Here is a 20,234-nt window from a genome sequence, read left to right on the forward strand (position 1 = left end):
CAGAGAAGAGGAAACTTTGAAGGCCTTTTTCTCAAAATGATGACTCGGTGACAGTCATTATATAATGTGACATATTTTGCTTAATATTTGGAGTACAAAAACAATCTTGATATCATTAGAAAGCTAGGAATCTCCTCTTTCCAACAGTGTATACAACTCAAAATGTGTCTTCGGGTCAATGCGACTGATTTCGATAGAGCAGGTCACATATATGTAGTTATTTAGCTTACCTCGGGTGAAAATAAACCCAGGTGTCCACATGACATGTTTAAACATGTTAGAACATTTTAAATATAAATAACCGAAAGCCTCCATATTTTGAAACAGAGGAAGGAGATCCAAAATATTATCCTTTGAGATCTTCTCAAATATTAGAAAAAATTTTCAGTCTACAAACAGTTATGGTGTTCCTCTTGTAATCTTGTAAATGTCATAAAAGCAACATATTGGATAATTTTATCATTATTATACTCTGAAAATATTCTGATAATACTGATAGACTGATTTATTGCTAATTAAAAAAAAAAAGTAATGTAGATGTACAGTACTGTATTTTTTAATTATATAATGTAAGCAGCACTCTTATCCATCCATCTACAGCTGGTTAATATATATTAGGATATTATTGGTAAACAGATAGTTGGGTGAGCTTCAAAGAGTATACGGTGGATAAATGGCAACAGATGATGTGATTCAAAAGTGGATTAATAAAACCACGAGTAAAGTCTTACTGTGACATTTGTTAAAATCTTGTATTTCTAACATGTTGGATAAAGCAAAGGTTTCTATAAAAAAAGTCCATTGATTATTTTACATTTAATTTGCTTTATTTTTTTAATGGCATACACATAATTACAATAATGAAAATTGAAGTATTGCAATCATTCAATTTGATTAAAATTGATCATGAATGAGGAAGAGAGAGAACAGAGTCCCAGTGAGTCAGCTCAGGACTGGGAACACTGGTCTCTCCTCAGTGTCTCTGAGAGCGGAGTCTGGGAGCCCTGGGTGGCCTCACAGGTCACAGAGCCCACCTTCCTCCACTGGTCTGCAGAGAGCCTCAGGGTGCTGCTCCAGCTGTAGTGGGCGTCCTTCTCCAGCACCCCGGGGCTCCTGCTCTCCTCCCAGCTGCTGCTGCTGCTGCTGCCGTCCACCTTCCAGGCCAGACTCCAGTCTGAGGGGAAGCCCTTGTTGGCCAGGCACATGAGCGTGGCCTTCCCCTGCTGCAGCTCTTCTCTGGAGGGGGGCAGCACCGTCAGGGTGGGACGGACATCACCTAGGAGACACCAATCAGATTAGAGGACAGGGAGCACACAGCTGTCAATCAGCCAGCAGACACTGGGACACCTTTACTGTGAGAGTGTTTCTCCTTTAAGGAGTTTCTGTCAGATGTTGGTTCTGCTCCATCAGTCTCTCACTCACACATTGTTTCACTTCCCTTTAAGAAGCCTCTCATGCTAATCAGCACAGAGACAGAATCACCTGAAATATGTCAGACTACACTGGAAATAAAGTACAACATTAGGACACATTTTAAGTAGTTGTTGTTCAAATCATCCAAAACCTGAACTCTACAAACCATTATTAAATCATTTAGTGGATAAATGAACAAATACAGGAAATGGAGCAATCAATTGTGCTCAATGTGAATCTCAATCACTACCCAGTTTTACAAACTTTAAAATAATGTCTAAAAGAATTGAACACATTTTTAATATCCGTCGATATCTTTACTCTGTTAATCTGTATTTAAAAACTGTATTCTTAATTTATTCAAAAACTGAAGGGAGAACCGAGATAGAAAATTCAAAATAAGTTAAAGGAAAGATTATTTTAACATTTGCAGTTTTATCCTTTCACATTTGAAGCTGTTTAAATGACAGTTTGTTGGGAATGTATAAAGACATTTCAAGAAAAGCTGCTCCGACTTTGCTCAATGATGAAGAGAAATAAAAACATGAATATTAATACTATCTAAACATTACAATTAAAATAATAAAAATCTATCTCTCAAATATTCCAACACAGAATTCAAACGTCTCTTAACAACATCATATTTAGTTTTTGTGCAGAAACTTACTTCCAACATCCAGTCTGGTTCCTCCACCAAAAGTCCACCACAGTGATACAAAGTCATTGAGCCGCCGTACAAAAACCTCTCACTGTAGAGAGACACGGCTCTCTGACTTTGACACACTGAACTAAACCTACCAGCCCTCAAGATGCTACTTCACCATTAAAGGTGGAATTAATGATTTATTCTCTGTTCAATGTTTAACTCTCATGAAAACATTTAAACGTCTTTTGCTGGAGTAAAGTTAGCCTCTCAGTGCAAAATATTTGAGAAGAATTTATACAATGACATGGAGAGGCAACTATTTCTCTTAGTTTGCTAAATAAAAAGTACAACAAAAGAGAAACTGCTCTTATAAATTAACATTTGACTTACTTCCAAACTCCAGTCTGGTTCCTCCACCGAACGTGTACCACAGTGATACAAAGTCATTGAGCCGCCGTACAAAAACCTCTCACTGTAGAGAGACACGGCTCTCTGACTTTGACACAAACAAACTCACCAAACACATCCACAGTTTACCCAGTTTATATAATAACTGCTTCAAATGTTTGAAACAGATTCACAAACTATGGAGAAGTATTGAATCTTTTTTTATGAGCTGTTATACATTTAAAAAGCAAAATACTCGTATTGAATGAAGTACATGTAATGACGTTATTTTAGATTGTTTCAGAGGAAGAGAGCATTGATTTGTGTGGGAGTGAATTATATGAAATTGAGAAATACTTTTTGGAAAGAACAAGTGAGCCCTGACCCATTCCGGGCGGCAGTGCCCTTGAGCAAGGCACCGAACCCCCATGTGCTCCCTGGCACATGTTCCTGTGCACCTATGTACTTGTAATGTGTGTGTGTACAAAAAACAGAGAGGAAACAGAATCTTTCCCCAGGGGAGGTCCATCTTCTTTATCTTCTTCCTCGTGATCAATAATCCAGGTCCCTGTTGGAGTCAGTCAGAGCATTTCCATAGAGAGACACTTTGCATCAGCAGCACCATGCTCCAGTGCTCTGGGAGACCTTATAGTCCTGAGAGTTGAACACTGGATGACTGACAGCTGTCCTTCATGACAACAGAAGCCACAGAAATCCTCCTCATCAAAAACATGACTTTGATCTGCGTCCTCATCTGGACTCTCCTCTGCTGCTGCTTCACAGGTAAAGTCCAGAGAATCAAACTCCTCTCCTCTGTGAACATCCGTCCCTCTGAAATGAAGCGGACAAAACCATGACGCTGCTTTATGTCTTTGTCTCTGTCTCCTCAGAGTCCAGAGGCCAGATCACAGTGACTCAGTCTGGAGCAGTGAGCTCTGCTCCGGGACGCTCCGTCTCCATCACATGTAGGACCAGTCAGAATATTTATAGTGACGATTTAGCCTGGTACCAACAGAGAGATGGAGGAACTCCTAAACTGCTCATTTACGATACTAGCACTCGAGCATCAGGGATTTCAAACCGTTTTACAGGCAGTGGATCAAACTCTGACTTCACTCTGACCATCAGTGGAGTCCAGACTGATGATGCAGCAGTTTACTACTGTCAGAGTGTACATAACCCCAACAGTCAGTGGGTGTTCACACAGTGAAAAAGCGTCGTACAAAAACCTCCCTCAGTCAGACTGAACAGGAACTGAACTGACTGACACACACACACACACACACACACACACACACACACACACACACACACACACACACACACACACACACACACACACACACCACACACACACACACACACACACACACACACACACACACACACCCACACACACACACACACACACACCACACACACACACACACACACACACACACACACACACACACACACACACACACACACACACACACACACACACACACACACACACTTTCATCTCCATTAAGCGTGTCACTTTTTCAAGCAAAGACTTCTGAAATATTTCTAATAATATATTAAGTGAATGAACTCATACACACCATAGTAAAATACTAAAAAAATAGCCACACTAAACTCATGGGTGCTCAGCTTCTTTTTTGAACAGTGTTCACTTCTGTCTAACTGGAGTGACTCCCAAAGATCAAAAGTCCCGACTTCAAATCAAAGGTCACCTTCACTTTAAAGTCTGTAGTGAGGTAAATCCAGCAAGCCCTGATCATGAGACGTTCCTGACCTCCTAGTGATACAGCCCTGTAGAAGGTCAGAGATAAAGGAGGCTGTCTGACCATGCAGAGCTCTAAAAGGGATCACAAGTATCTTAAACTGGATTCTTTATTTAATGTGGAGCCATGAATACAAATCAAGCTGTTACATGAGATCTTTTCAAAGAGCCGGTCAAAGTTCATTTAACAGTCCTTTGGACATTTCAGTGAGTGATGGCTGAGAAAGTAAAGAAGAAATGGAGTGACACAGTTTAAATGGACAAATAAATATGTAAATGATCATCTCCAGCTTAGCTTGAAGCACATTGGGATTCAACTTAACAAATAATGTAAACGGTAAACAACAGATGTGAATCCAACACTTCATGCTGCTCAACAGTCAATGTCTGATCTAAAGTGTTAGCCCTATTTCAGACAGTATGAACAGATGAGGAAAAAGGAGCATCTGAGAATTGTAATAATACAACTTTATGGAGATGAAAGAAAAGCATCAGCATCTCAGGTATCTTCTCTGAGTATATTCATCATACAATTATATTCCCCACCAATGATATTCATTTTTACATCATATAAAACTGCCTTGTTTCATCTTAATGACCATAATGTGATCAGCCATTAAAGAAAGTATTCTGTCTAATGCCACTCTCCTTTTAGATTTACAAAAAGGATGAATTGCCGACATCGGACTTTACATTTTTGTCAAAATGAATCATGTAAATTAAAGTAGCTACTGTATAAGAAAACTTGCAACGCTGAATTTGTATTCTGGTGTGAAACCTTTTAACAATCTGTATCAATAACCTTTTTTTCTTTCACGTGTGTTAAACAACATATATTTCTACACTTTAAAATCTTCTCACCAACAGGCTCAACTTGCTGCTTTGTGTGAACCAAATGAACTTGTGTACGACATAGTAATCTTTGAGAGCCCATTATGTAGTGAAACATGAAACAGTGAATGCTGTCAGCACTGAGGGGGAACACCATGCTGTTTGAGGACAGCTACACTTCACTGACTCTGTGTGTTTGCATATGTGTCCTGCCTCTCTGCTCCCAGACGTTAAGAGGCCAGAGGTGATCAGCGGCTGTCCAGACCTTTCAGAGCCACTGACACGCCGGCAGCACAATGATGATGTCACTGACTCTACTGCTGGCCACCCTGGGGCTCCTTGTTCAGGGTGAGACTCTCTTCTGAAAACTTTGCTTCAGGATGCAACCAGGTTCCCCAACATGATGATCTGCTATGATGGAGAAGCACTGAGACAAGCAGCATGTACCTTCTTCCATCTGTTCTCCATGTTAAAGAGAGGATGCTCTTCTGTTTGGATGTTGATCATCTTTCTCCACGCTGTTTGTCTCAATAACCCTTCTGCTGTTTTCATGTTTTCCAGATTCATCAGGAGAAATCCTCCTGACTCAGTCTCCTGGATCTCTGTCTGTTGTTCCAGGACAGACTCTTTCTATCAAATGTACAGCCAGTACAAGTGTTAGTACATACCTTAACTGGTACCTTCAGAAACCTGGAGAAGCTCCTAAACTCTTGGTATATCGTGCTACAAATCTTCAATCTGGAGTTTCAAATCGTTTCAGTGGAAGTGGATCTGGGACTGTCTTCACTCTCACCGTCACTGGAGTTCAGACTGTAGATGCAGGAGATTATTATTGTCAGCAGAGTAACAGCTTCCCGTTCACACAGTGATACAACGTCGTACAAAAACCTCCTCAAATAAAGAGGAAGTGATCTGAATGAACTGCTGCATAGAAAAAAGAAAAAAGAAATCTTTGATTAAGATACAATTTTAAACTAATAACAAAATAACACTTTCAGCATGCAAACAATTGCTATTATTAAGGTAATTTGTTGTTGTTGTTTGTGAGTAATTATAAGTTTGCTAAAAGCTTTAATTACCACTCTTTAATGTCGTCCCTTACAACTTTATATTCTAATTAACATTTTAACCGATAATAAATATATTAATATAGATTCAATTCGAAATATTTAGTGAATGCTTAATTTGTACTTTTCATGTTTCAAAAAGTCCAGAAAACATTACACTTATAACATATCAATGATACTTAACGTTTTTTGCTCAAATGTATTTAAGGTTTTATAGTTATTTAGATTATCTCTCGAAAGTGGAAGAACTCTAAAAATATATATATTTTAAAACCTAAAAGAGGATTATAAAATCTCAGTGATAAGACCCTGAGACCAGAGATGGGGTCGTTACTAAAAAAAAGTAATATATTACATATTACATATTACTTTAAAAAAAAGTAATATATTACACTACTTCGTTACTCTCTACATAAAGTAACTCGTTACTTTACTCGTTACTTTACTCGTTACTTTACTCGCAGGGCCGGCCAGCCCCTCCCTGCAGGCAGATCACGCAGACTGCTAAAGTTTCAAATGTTCTCTTTAGTTCAGTTTCCATTGTCGCATTAGACTGATTCAGATAGCTCTGACCATGGCTGTCCTCTGTCTCCTGCTATCTGTATTTTGCGCAGTATATCTATGAACGATGCGATGGTGATTCCACTGTGCAAATGGGCAACATTACCTCTACTATGAAGGATGCTACAAGCCTGTCCATCTCTGCTTTGGTTACCGGTCCTCCAAATTCTAATTTGTGCTGCTTCGGACTCGGCGGCGGCGACTCACAACATCCTCACTCTGGGTTCGGGGGTCCTTAGCTATTAGCTTCACCTTAGCATGTGTTCTTTGCAGGTGTTTGTTGAGGTTTGACGTGGTGTTTACAGCAGTGGATAACAGCTTCTGGCCTGGACACAGTTTGCACCTCACCGTCACATTCCTGTCTATTCTTCGGACGAACTCAAAATAATGGGCATACCTCCACCCCTCGAAAGTTATCGCTGACTCAGCCATGTTTATGCAGCACTGCACGCGGAGATGTGGACGCGCAAGTCGCACAGATTACGTACATATAAACCTGCGGCGGAAACCCCTCTTGTCTGTCAGTGTGATTATGACTGATTTTATAAAAGTAACAAAGTAACGCGTTACACTACTCCGTTACCGACAAAAGTAATATTATTACAGTAACGCGTTACTTTGTTACTTTGTAACGCGTTACACCCAACTCTGCCTGAGACAAACTCAGTCTCTTTGGATACAAACTGTTTTGATGTGACACAGCAACATATGAGTCATTATGTTTATATAATGCATGAACACAGCTGATGAATAGGTCTTAAGTTGCGTTTGAATTGTCAGTTTAGTTTAGGAAGGTTTCTAACGGAGTGAAATGACCCGGGAGTGCCTCAGTGGCAGCCATGACATGAGCCGTTGGAATTCTCTAGATGATAGGAAAGGAGCTTTGAAACTTCCTTTATAGCCTCCTTTAGCTATGAAACACTCCTTTGATTAGGAAACACTCCTTTAGGAAAGGAAAGCAGAAAATGTTGTCCCACAATACCTTGCGTCCGCGACATTAACCTGGACACAACATTCGGCCGTTCACGGAAACAACGACAGTGACCGAGAACTAAATATCATGAAAGTTACGGTGCTTATTAAACATTTTACAAGTTATATCTTAACTTGCCAAAGGGATTGGTTTTGAACGTTCAACACTATAATAATCAAAAGACAAAATATGAGCGTTACTTTTTAACTGTAAAATGATCAAATAAAGTCAACATTTCTCAGTCTTTACTGAGTTGAGGTTTCTTAAACTTTATCAAACACGTTTGATTGGTGGTATACACAGTGATAGGTTGAGGCCTAACAAGTTTATAATAAATACAATTGTATTTACTTTAAAATATTTTCATACAATCATACGTATTGGGATTCATGTGGATTAATACGTGTGAGCAACAATAAGTTTCAATTTACGTTTATATTTCAATTCCAACCTAATGAATAATATATTTTTCACTGTTGTCCAGGTTCATAAATCATAAAACAACACCATTAAAAACCACTATTCATTAACTCTGTGACGTTTCCCTCAGACGTCATGGAGTAGTGGTTAGGAAAAGACGATAGGAGCTTTGTTTTAGTATAATATTAGTTTCAATTCAAGTACCAAAAAATCAATGTTTAAATTCTGCTAAAAAGACAGAGACTGTAGTACTGTATGTAATGTTTCATCTAGATAGGTAAAATATTATTTTAGATTCATGTTAGTTAACTTTATGCAGATGATTTACTGCTTTTTATAATCCTGAAAATATTTTTGATTCAGATTTTGAGAATATATTCAAGGTAAAGTTTAACAACACATGAACATCACACATGGATTTACTTTAACATTAGTGATAAGAGAGAGCTTTGCGGTTTACCATTAAAATGTTCATGCTATGGTTATTGGTACCAATCTTGATTAACACAAATAAAACTAGGATGAATCTTTTGTGAATTAATGTGAATGAGGTTCCTTACATATATAATATTTTAGAGAAAGGGAATCAGAAGACATGCCACTTTTAAAATACACACATTCATCTTTATTATTTTAAAATGTTGAAACCATCGACAAAGCAAAAACAGGTTGATGTTGAAACATGTCCTGAGAGCCAGAGAGCAGACTGAGAGCAGTGTGAGAGAGGAAGCAGAGTCCCAGTGAGTCAGCTCAGGACTGGGAACACTGGTCTCTCCTCAGTGTCTCTGAGAGCGGAGTCTGGGAGCCCTGGGTGGCCTCACAGGTCACAGAGCCCACCTTCCTCCACTGGTCTGCAGAGAGCCTCAGGGTGCTGCTCCAGCTGTAGTGGGCGTCCTTCTCCAGCACCCCGGGGCTCCTGCTCTCCTCCCAGCTGCTGCTGCTGCTGCTGCCGTCCACCTTCCAGGCCAGACTCCAGTCTGAGGGGAAGCCCTTGTTGGCCAGGCACATGAGCGTGGCCTTCCCCTGCTGCAGCTCTTCTCTGGAGGGGGGCAGCACCGTCAGGGTGGGACGGACATCACCTAGGAGACACCAATCAGATTAGAGGACAGGGAGCACACAGCTGTCAATCAACCAGCAGACACTGGGACACCTTTACGGTGAGAGTGTTTCTCCTTTAAGGAGTTTCTGTCAGATGTTGGTTCTGCTCCATCAGTCTCTCACTCACACATTGTTTCACTTCCCTTTAAGAAGCCTCTCATGCAAATCAGCACAGAGACACTTCATACAGAATCACCTGAAATATGTCAGACTACACTGGAAATAAAGTACAACATTAGGACATATTTTAAGTAGTTGTTGTTCAAATCATCCAAAACCTGAACTCTACAAACCATTATTAAATGATGTAGTGGATAAATGAACAAATACAGGAAATGGAACAATCAATTGTGCTCAATGTGAATCTCAATCACTACCCAGTTTTACAAACTTTAAAATAATGTCTAAAATAATACAACACATTTTTTATATCCGTCGATATCTTTACTCTGTTAATCTGTATTTAAAAACTGTATTCTTAATTTATTCAAAAACAGAAGGGAGAACCGAGATAGAAAATTCAAAATAAGTTAAAGGAAAGATTATTTTAACATTTGCAGTTTTATCCTTTCACATTTGAAGCTGTTTAAATGACAATTTGTTGGGAATGTATAATGACATTTCAAGAAAAGCTGCTCCGACTTTGCTCAATGATGAAGAGAAATAAAAACATGAATATTAATACTATCTAAACATTACAATTAAAATAATAAAAATCTATCTCTCAAATATTCCAACACAGAATTCAAACGTCTCTTAACAACATCATATTTAGTTTTTGTGCAGAAACTTACTTCCAACATCCAGTCTGGTTCCTCCACCAAAAGTCAACCACAGTGATACAAAGTAATTGAGCCGCCGTACAAAAACCTCTCACTGTAGAGAGACACGACTCTCTGACTTTGACACACTGAACTAAACCTACCAGCCCTCAAGATGCTACTTCACCATTAAAGGTGGAAATAATGATTTATTCTCTGTTCAATCTTTAACTCTCATGAAAACATTTAAACGTCTTTTGCTGGAGTAAAGTTAGCCTCTCAGTGCAAAATATTTGAGAAGAATTTATAAAATGACATGGAGAGGCAACTATTTCTCTTAGTTTGCTAAATAAAAAGTACAACAAAATAGAAATTTCTCTTATAAATTAACATTTGACTTACTTCCAACATCCAGTCTGGTTCCTCCACCGAACGTGTACCACAGTGATACAAAGTCATTGAGCCGCCGTACAAAAACCTCTCACTGTAGAGAGACACGGCTCTCTGACTTTGACACAAACAAACTCACCAAACACATCCACGGTTTACCCAGTTTATATAATAACTGCTTATAATGTTTGAAACAGATTCACACACTCTGGAAAAGTATCTACTGTTTCTTTAGTGAACCTTTTAAACATTTACAACAAATATTTACTCATCTCTTCAGTTTTAAAATGAAGATTCTTCTTTTGAAAAACGGATTGTTCACAAAATATGTTTAGTTTCACGATTTTTATCAACTTTTAAACATCAGCAAGCAAAGTAATTGAACACTTAAATAAAACAATAAATGTCTAATAAAATCTCTACATGTTATACTTCCAAATGTGAATCATTTCCATGACTACAAGTTTGTTTTTCCATCAGGATCAATAATAAATCTCAATTTTGTTTTTCCTAGGCGGGATGATTATTTGGGGTTATTAATTTGAGCTTTTTAATTAAATTAACTGCAAGGAAAATGTGTCCATTGAACTTAGAGCCTCATACAAGTGAGTGCTGACCCATTCCAGATCAATCCTCAGACAGAGGAGATGGATCCATTGATAAACAGCATCATCAGAGTAATCCAGGTCCCTGTTGGAGTCAGTCAGAGCATTTCCATAGAGAGACACTTTGCATCAGCAGCACCATGCTCCAGTGCTCTGGGAGACCTTATAGTCCTGAGAGTTGAACACTGGATGACTGACAGCTGTCCTTCATGACAACAGAAGCCACAGAAATCCTCCTCATCAAAACATGACTTTGATCTGCGTCCTCATCTGGACTCTCCTCTGCTGCTGCTTCACAGGTAAAGTCCAGAGAATCAAACTCCTCTCCTCTGTGAACATCCGTCCCTCTGAAATGAAGCGGACAAAACCATGACGCTGCTTTATGTCTTTGTCTCTGTATCCTCAGAGTCCAGAGGCCAGTTCACAGTGAGTCAGTCTGGAGCAGTGAGCTCTGCTCCGGGACGCTCCATCTCCATCACATGTAGGACCAGTCAGGTGGTTTATAATGGGGACTATTTAGCCTGGTACCAACAGAGAGATGGAGGAACTCCTAAACCGCTCATTTACTCTACTAGCACTCGAGCATCAGGGATTTCAAACCGTTTTACAGGCAGTGGATCAAACTCTGACTTCACTCTGACCATCAGTGGAGTCCAGACTGATGATGCAGCAGTTTACTACTGTCAGAGTCTCCATATCCCCAACAGTCAGTAGGTGTTCACAACAGTGAAAAAGCGTCGTACAAAAAAAACCTCCCTCAGTCAGACGGGAACAGGAACGGAACGGACTGCGGCAAGAGGGAAGCGACGGCAGGGACGGAGACACGTCACGGAGGACACACACACACATCATCACACAGAACACACTACACACACACACACAACACACATCACACACACACACACACAGAACATACACACACATCTTTTACACACCACACACACACACACAACACACTAGACGACACACACACACACACACACACCACACACATCACACACACACACACACACACGAGGCACACACACAAAACACACAGACACACACACAGCACACACACACACACACCCACACAGCACAACACACACACTACACACACACCACAACACACACACACACACACACACACACACACACACATCCCACAACTTTCAGTCTCCATTAAGCGTGTAACTTTATTCTTTTTCAAGCAAAGACTTCTGAAATATTTCTAATAATATATTAAGTGAATGAACTCATACACACCATAGTAAAATACTAAAAAATAGCCACACTAAACTCATGGGTCCCTCAGCTTCTTTTTTGAAACAGTGTTCACTTCTGTCTCACTGGAGTGACTCCCAAAGATCAAAAGTCCCGACTTCAAATCAAAGGTCACCTTCACTTTAAAGTCTGTAGTGAGGTAAATCCAGCAAGCCCTGATCATGAGACGTTCCTGACCCTCCTAGTGATACAGCCCTGTAGAAGGTCAGAGATAAAGGAGGCTGTCTGACCATGCAGAGCTCTAAAAGGGATCACAAGTATCTTAAACTGGACTCTTTATTTAATGTGGAGCCATGAATACAAATCAAGCTGTTACATGAGATCTTTTCAAAGAGCCGGTCAAAGTTCATTTAACAGTCCTTTGGACATTTCAGTGAGTGATGGCTGTGAAAGTAAAGAAGAAATGGAGTTACACAGTTTAAATGGACAAATAGATATGTAAATGATCATCTCCAGCTTAGCTTGAAGCACATTGGGATTCAACTTAACAAATAATGTAAACGGTAAACAACAGATGTGAATCCAACACTTCATGCTGCTCAACAGTCAATGTCTGATCTAAAGTGTTCGCCCTATTTCAGACAGTAGATTTGAACAGATGAGGAAAAAGGAGCATCTGAGAATTGTAATAATACAACTTAATGGAGATGAAAGAAAAGCATCAGCATCTCAGGTATCTTCTCTGAGTATATTCATCATACAATTATATTCCCCACCAATGATATTCATTTTTACATCATATAAAACTGCCTTGTTTCATCTTAATGACCATAATGTGATCAGCCATTAAAGAAAGTATTCTGTCTCATGCCACTCTCCTTTTAGATTTACAAAAAGGATGAATTGCCGACATCGGACTTACATTTTTGTCAAAATGAATCAAGTAAATTAAAGTAGCTACTGTATAAGAAAACTTGCAACGCTGAATTTGTATTCTGGTGTGAAAACCTTTTAACAATCTGTATCAACAACCTTTTTTTCTTTCACGTGTGTTAAACAACATATATTTCTACACTTTAAAATCTTCTCACCAACAGGCTCAACTTGCTGCTTTGTGTGAACCAAATGAACTTGTGTACGACATAGTAATCTTTGAGAGCCCATTATGTAGTGAAACATGAAACAGTGAATGCTGTCAGCACTGAGGGGGAACACCCATGCTGTTTGAGGACAGCTACACTTCACTGACTCTGTGTGTTTGCATATGTGTCCTGCCTCTCTGCTCCCAGACGTTAAGAGGCCAGAGGTGATCAGCGGCTGTCCAGACCTTTCAGAGCCACTGACACGCCGGCAGCACAATGATGATGTCACTGACTCTACTGCTGGCCACCCTGGGGCTCCTTGTTCAGGGTGAGACTCTCTTCTGAAAACTTTGCTTCAGGATGCAACCAGGTTCCCCAACATGATGATCTGCTATGATGGAGAAGCACTGAGACAAGCAGCATGTACCTTCTTCCAACTGTTCTCCATGTTAAAGAGAGGATGCTCTTCTGTTTGGATGTTGATCATCTTTCTCCACGCTGTTTGTCTCAATAACCCTTCTGCTATTTTCATGTTTTCCAGATTCATCAGGAGAAATCCTCCTGACTCAGTCTCCTGGATCTCTGTCTGTTGTTCCAGGACAGACTCTTTCTATCAAATGTACAGCCAGTACAAGTATTAGTTCATACCTTCACTGGTACCTTCAGAAACCTGGAGAAGCTCCTAAACTCTTGGTTTATTATGCTACATCTCTTCACTCTGGAGTTTCAAATCGTTTCAGTGGAAGTGGATCTGGGACTGTCTTCACTCTCACCGTCACTGGAGTTCAGACTGTAGATGCAGGAGATTATTATTGTCAGCAGAGTAACAGCTACCCGTTCACACAGTGATACAACGTCGTACAAAAACCTCCTCAAATAAAGAGGAAGTGATCTGAATGAACAGCTGCATTGAAAAAAGAAAAAAAATATATCTTTGATTAAGATACAATTTTAAACTAATAACAAAATAACACTTTCAGCATGCAAACAATTGCTATTATTAAGGTAATTATTTGTTGTTGTTTGTGAGTAATTATAAGTGTGCTAAAAGCTTTAATTACCACTCTTTAATGTCGTCCCTTACAACTTTATATTCTAAGTAACATTTTAACCGATAATAAATACATTAATATAGATTCATTTAGAAATATTTAGTGAATGCTTAATTTGTACTTTTCATGTTTCAAAAAGTCCAGAAAACATTACACTTATAACATATAAAAAAAGGAAATGTCGTGCAGCAGAGAGAAAATGGAGGAATACAAAAACCACTATCTGCTGTGATATCTACAAAGATGCTTTAACTGCCTATAACAGAACTATCCGACTAGCAAGGAAAGATTATTTTTCCAATATTAAAACAGAAAATGCCGGAAATTCCAGAGTCCTTTTCTCCACTATCGATCAGCTGCTAAACACTGTCTCTGCCCCCCCCACCCTCCTCAACAGCTAAATGTGAGGAATTTGCTCTGTTTTTTGAGAACAAAATAACTTCAATCAGAGCTACTGTAGTATGAAACCGATCTCAGTAGAGTATGTAATGTAACCATGAGTAACTTTACATGCATCACACTAAGCGAACTGTGTAAAACTGTCTCAGAAGCAAACTCCACAACTTTAGACATTGATCCTATCCCCACAAAATTCTTTAAGCGAGTGTTTGATAGCGTCTCCAGTCCGGTCCTGGACATTATAAACACAGCCCTTAAAACTGGTATCTTCCCTGATGCCTTTAAAACAGCTGTTGTAAAGCCTCTATTAAAGAAACCTAAATTGGATAACAACACAGTAGCAAACCACAGACCAATATCAAATCTTCCATTTATCAGTAAAATATTGGAAAGAATTGTCTCAGTCCAAATAAATTCCTATCTTAAAGAAAACAACATCTTAGAAGTATTTCAGTCAGGTTTCAGAAGATACCACAGTACGGAAACTGCACTCACAAAGGTAATTAGTGACCTCAGACTCAACTCTGATGCAAATAAAATCTCCATCCTTATCCTATTAGATCTCAGTGCAGCTTTTGATACTATTGATCACAACATCCTGATAAATCGACTTGAAAAGCTTATTGGTTTCTCTGGCTGCGTGTTGAACTGGATCAAAACACATATCAGAGGAAGGATGTTCTATATTAGTCTAGGAGGCCACACATCAGAGAAACATGAAAGCCGCTACGGGGTTGCACAAGGGAGCTGTTTAGGTCCATTACTCTTTTCTCTCTATATGTTACCGCTCGGCGACATCATCAGAAAGTATGGTATAGATTTCCACAGCTATGCGGATGATACACAATTGTACATATCCGCTGAACCAAATGATGCGACAGCCATAAACTCCATTACCAACTGCCTGACAGCAATAAACCAATGGATGAACGATAACTTTCTTAAATTGAATGAGGACAAAACTGAAGTCCTACTTGTTGGCCCCAAATCAAAAAGAGAGATGCTAACAAATAATCTAGGAAGCTTAACCACTTGGATTAAACCCGAGGTGACAAGTCTCTGTGTCATCCTGGACTCAGATTTGAACTTCAACGCCCATTTAAACAAAGTGACCAAAATAGCTTTCTTTCATCTCAGAAACATAGCGAAGGTATTCATTTCATAAATCAAAATGATGCAGAGAAGCTAATTCATGCTTTTATATCTAGCCGACTAGACTACTGCAATGCACTATTCACTGGTCTCCTCAAGAAAACTATTGAAAGACTCCAGCTCATTCAAAACTCTGCAGCTAGACTAACTAATACCAAAAGGAGGGAACACATTAGTCCTGTGTTAGCTCCTCTACACTGGCTTCCTGTAACTTTTAGAATTGATTTTAAGGTGCTTCTCCTCACATACAAAGCTCTAAATGGACAAGGACACAGCTACATTGCTGACTCTCTAATAAACTACACACCCGCCAGAACACTGCGATCATCAGATGCAGGTCTATTAGAGGTCACCAGAAAGAGTCATAAGAAGATCGGTGATGCAGCCTTTGTAAACTACGCCCCAAAACTGTGGAACACGTTACCCAACAATATTAGGGAAGCCAATACGTTAGACATTTTTAAAAGGCAGCTTAAAACCTATCTCTTTACCAAAGCATTTTACTGACTTTGCACTATTATACTGCACTATTTCTCTATGTTTTATTCCCCATGTATTTATGTTTAATTATTTTATCCCACTTTATGCTTTGCTCTTGCTGCTTGTTTTACACTGATGTTATGTCTTATTTCTTACTGATGTAAAGCACTTTGAACTGCAATCCTCTGTATGAAAGGTGCTATACAAATAAAGTTATTATTATTATTATTATTATTATATCAATGATACTTAACGTTTTTTGCTCAAATGTATTTAAGGTGTTATAGTTATTTAGATTATCTCTAGAAAGTGGAAGAACTCTAAAAATATATATATTTTAAAACCTAAAAGAAAATTATAAAATCTCAGTGATCCGACCCTGAGACAAACTCAGTCTCTTTGGATACAAACTGTTTTGATGTGACACAGCAACATATGAGTCATTATGTTTATATAATGCATGAACACAGCTGATGAATAGGTCTTAAGTTGCATTCGAATTGTCAGTTTAGTTTAGGAAGGTTTCTAACGGAGTGAAATGACCCGGGAGTGCCTCAGTGGCAGCCATGACATGAGCCGTTGGAATTCTCTAGATGATAGGAAAGGAGCTTTGAAACTTCCTTTATAGCCTCCTTTAGCTATGAAACACTCCTTTGATTAGGAAACACTCCTTTAGGAAAGGAAAGCAGAAAATGTTGTCCCACAATACCTTGCGGCCGCGACATTAACCTGGACACAACATTCGGCCGTTCACGGAAACAACCGACAGTGACCGAGAACTAAATATCATGAAAGTTACGGTGCTTAATAAACATTTTACAAGTTATATCTTAACTTGCCAAAGGGATTGGTTTTGAACGTTCAACACTATAATAATCAAAAGACAAAATATGAATGTTACTTTTTAACTGTAAAATGATCAAATAAAGTCAACATTTCTCAGTCTTTACTGAGTTGAGGTTTCTTAAACTTTATCAAACACGTTTGATTGGTGATATACACAGTGATAGGTTGAGGCCTAACAAGTTTATAATGAATACAATTGTATTTACTGTACTTAAAAATATTTTCATACAATCATGTGTGAGCGACAATAAGTTTCAATTTACGTTTATATTTCAATTCCAACGTAATGAATAATATATTTTTCACTGTTGTCCAGGTTCATAAATCATAAAACAACACCATTAAAAACCACTATTCATTAACCCGGTGACGTTTCCCTCAGACGTCATGGAGTACTGGTTAGGAAAAGACAATAGGAGCTTTGTTTTAGTTTAATATTAGTTTCAATTCAAGTACCGAAAAACCAATGTTTAAATTCTGCTAAAAAGACAGAGACTGTAGTACTGTATGTCATGTTTAATCTAGATAGGTAAAATATCATTTTAGATTAATGTTATTTAACTTTATGCAGATGATTTACTGCTTTTTATAATCCTGGAAATATTTTTGATTCAGATTTTGAGAATATATTCAAGGTAAAGTTTAACAACACATGAACATCACACATGGATTTACTTTAACATTAGTGATAAGAGAGAGCTTTGCAGTTTACCATTAAAATGTTCATGCTATGGTTATTGGTACCAATCTTGATTAGCAAAAATAAAACTAGGATGAATCTTTTGTGAATTAATGTGAATGAGGTTCCTTACATATATACTATTTTAGAGAAAGGGAATCAGAAGACATACCACTTTTAAAATACACACATTCATCTTTATTATTTTAAAATGTTGAAACCATCGACAAAGCAAAAACAGGTTGATGTTGAAACATGTCCTGAGAGCCAGAGAGCAGACTGAGAGCAGTGTGAGAGAGGAAGCAGAGTCCCAGTGAGTCAGATCAGGACTGGGAACACTGGTCTCTCCTCAGTGTCTCTGAGAGCGGAGTCTGGGAGCCCTGGGTGGCCTCACAGGTCACAGAGCCCACCTTCCTCCACTGGTCTGCAGAGAGCCTCAGGGTGCTGCTCCAGCTGTAGTGGGCATCCTTCTCCAGCACCCCGGGGCTCCTGCTCTCCTCCCAGCTGCTGCTGCTGCTGCTGCTGCTGCTGCTGCCGTCCACCTTCCAGGCCAGACTCCAGTCTGAGGGGAAGCCCTTGTTGGCCAGGCACATGAGCGTGGCCTTCCCCTGCTGCAGCTCTTCTCTGGAGGGGGGCAGCACCGTCAGGGTGGGACGGACATCACCTAGGAGACACCAATCAGATTAGAGGACAGGGAGCACACAGCTGTCAATCAACCAGAAGACACTGGGACACCTTTACGGTGAGAGTGTTTCTCCTTTAAGGAGTTTCTGTCAGATGTTGGTTCTGCTCCATCAGTCTCTCACTCACACATTGTTTCACTTCCCTTTAAGAAGCCTCTCATGCAAATCAGCACAGAGACACTTCATACAGAATCACCTGAAATATGTCAGACTACACTGGAAATAAAGTACAACATTAGGACATATTTTAAGTAGTTGTTGTTCAAATCATCCAAAACCTGAACTCTACAAACCATTATTCAATGATTTAGTGGATAAATGAACAAATACAGGAAATGGAGCAATCAATTGTGCTCAATGTGAATCTCAATCACTACCCAGTTTTACAAACTTTAAAATAATGTCTGAAATAATTCAACACATTTTTAATATCCGTCGATATCTTTACTCTGTTCATCTGTATTTAAAAACTGTATTCTTAATTTATTCGAAAACAGAAGGGAGAACCGAGATAGAAAACTCAAAATAAGTTAAGGAAACATTATTTTAACATTTGCAGTTTTATCCTTTCACATTTGAAGCTGTTTAAATGACAGTTTGTTGGGAATGTATAAAGACATTTCAAGAAAAGCTGCTCCGACTTTGCTCAATGATGAAGAGAAATAAAAACATGAATATTAATACTATCTAAACATTACAATTAAAATAATAAAAATCTATCTCTCAAATATTCCAACACAGAATTCAAACGTCTCTTAACAACATCATATTTAGTTTTTGTGCAGAAACTTACTTCCAACATCCAGTCTGGTTCCTCCACCAAAAGTCAACCACAGTGATACAAAGTCATTGAGCCGCCGTACAAAAACCTCTCACTGTAGAGAGACACGACTCTCTGACTCTGACACACTGAACTAAACCTACCAGCCCTCAAGATGCTACTTCACCATTAAAGGTGGAAATAATGATTTATTCTCTGTTCAACGTTTAACTCTCATGAAAACATTTAAACGTCTTTAGCTGGAGTAAAGTTATCCTCTCAGTGCAAAATATTTGAGAAGAATTTATAAAATGACATGGAGAGGCAACTATTTCTCTTAGTTTGCTAAATAAAAAGTACAACAAAATAGAAATTTCTCTTATAAATTAACATTTGACTTACTTCCAACATCCAGTCTGGTTCCTCCACCGAACGTGTACCACAGTGATACAAAGTCATTGAGCCGCCGTACAAAAACCTCTCACTGTAGAGAGACACGGCTCTCTGACTTTGACACAAACAAACTCACCAAACACATCCACAGTTTACCCAGTTTATATAATAACTGCTTATAATGTTTGAAACAGATTCACACACTCTGGAAAAGTATCTACTGTTTCTTTAGTGAACCTTTTAAACATTTACAACAAATATTTACTCATCTCTTCAGTTTTAAAATGAAGATTCTTCTTTTGAAAAACGGATTGTTCACAAAATATGTTTAGTTTCACGATTTTATCAACTTTTAAACATCAGCAAGCAAAGTAATTGAACACTTAAATAAAACAATAAATGTCTAATAAAATCTCTACATGTTATACTTCCAAATGTGAATCATTTCCATGAATACAAGTTTGTTTTTCCATCAGGATCAATAATAAATCTCAATTTTGTTTTTCCTAGGCGGGATTGATTATTTGGGGTTATTAATTTGAGCTTTTTAATTAAATTAACTGCAAGAAAATGTGTCCATTGAAC

The 20,234-nt window shown here is 38.6% G+C and overlaps 7 gene segments (V, D, J or C); 4 read left to right on the forward strand and 3 right to left on the reverse strand.

Moving 5' to 3' along the window:
• Positions 1–801: 801 nt before the first annotated feature.
• LOC117477867 lies at positions 802–2,195 on the reverse strand. The segment is given in 2 exon segments: positions 802–1,276; positions 2,081–2,195. A coding segment is annotated over 1 exon segment (258 nt).
• An 848-nt stretch (positions 2,196–3,043) lies between these two features.
• LOC117477862 lies at positions 3,044–3,676 on the forward strand. The segment is given in 2 exon segments: positions 3,044–3,229; positions 3,337–3,676. Coding segments are annotated over 2 exon segments (411 nt in total).
• A 1,599-nt stretch (positions 3,677–5,275) lies between these two features.
• Positions 5,276–5,929, forward strand: LOC117477863. The segment is given in 2 exon segments: positions 5,276–5,393; positions 5,607–5,929. Coding segments are annotated over 2 exon segments (360 nt in total).
• Positions 5,930–8,668: 2,739 nt separating this feature from the next.
• On the reverse strand, positions 8,669–10,115 carry LOC117477773. The segment is given in 3 exon segments: positions 8,669–9,145; positions 9,959–10,005; positions 10,108–10,115. Coding segments are annotated over 3 exon segments (384 nt in total).
• An 863-nt stretch (positions 10,116–10,978) lies between these two features.
• LOC117477865 lies at positions 10,979–11,636 on the forward strand. The segment is given in 2 exon segments: positions 10,979–11,219; positions 11,327–11,636. Coding segments are annotated over 2 exon segments (360 nt in total).
• A 1,779-nt stretch (positions 11,637–13,415) lies between these two features.
• LOC117477864 lies at positions 13,416–14,069 on the forward strand. The segment is given in 2 exon segments: positions 13,416–13,533; positions 13,747–14,069. Coding segments are annotated over 2 exon segments (360 nt in total).
• Positions 14,070–17,988: 3,919 nt separating this feature from the next.
• On the reverse strand, positions 17,989–19,816 carry LOC117477866. The segment is given in 2 exon segments: positions 17,989–18,477; positions 19,659–19,816. A coding segment is annotated over 1 exon segment (270 nt).
• Between the last annotated feature and the right edge of the window lie 418 nt (positions 19,817–20,234).

Source organism: Trematomus bernacchii, unplaced genomic scaffold (genome assembly GCF_902827165.1).
Source record: "Trematomus bernacchii unplaced genomic scaffold, fTreBer1.1, whole genome shotgun sequence".
NCBI classification, from domain to species: Eukaryota; Metazoa; Chordata; class Actinopteri; order Perciformes; family Nototheniidae; genus Trematomus; species Trematomus bernacchii.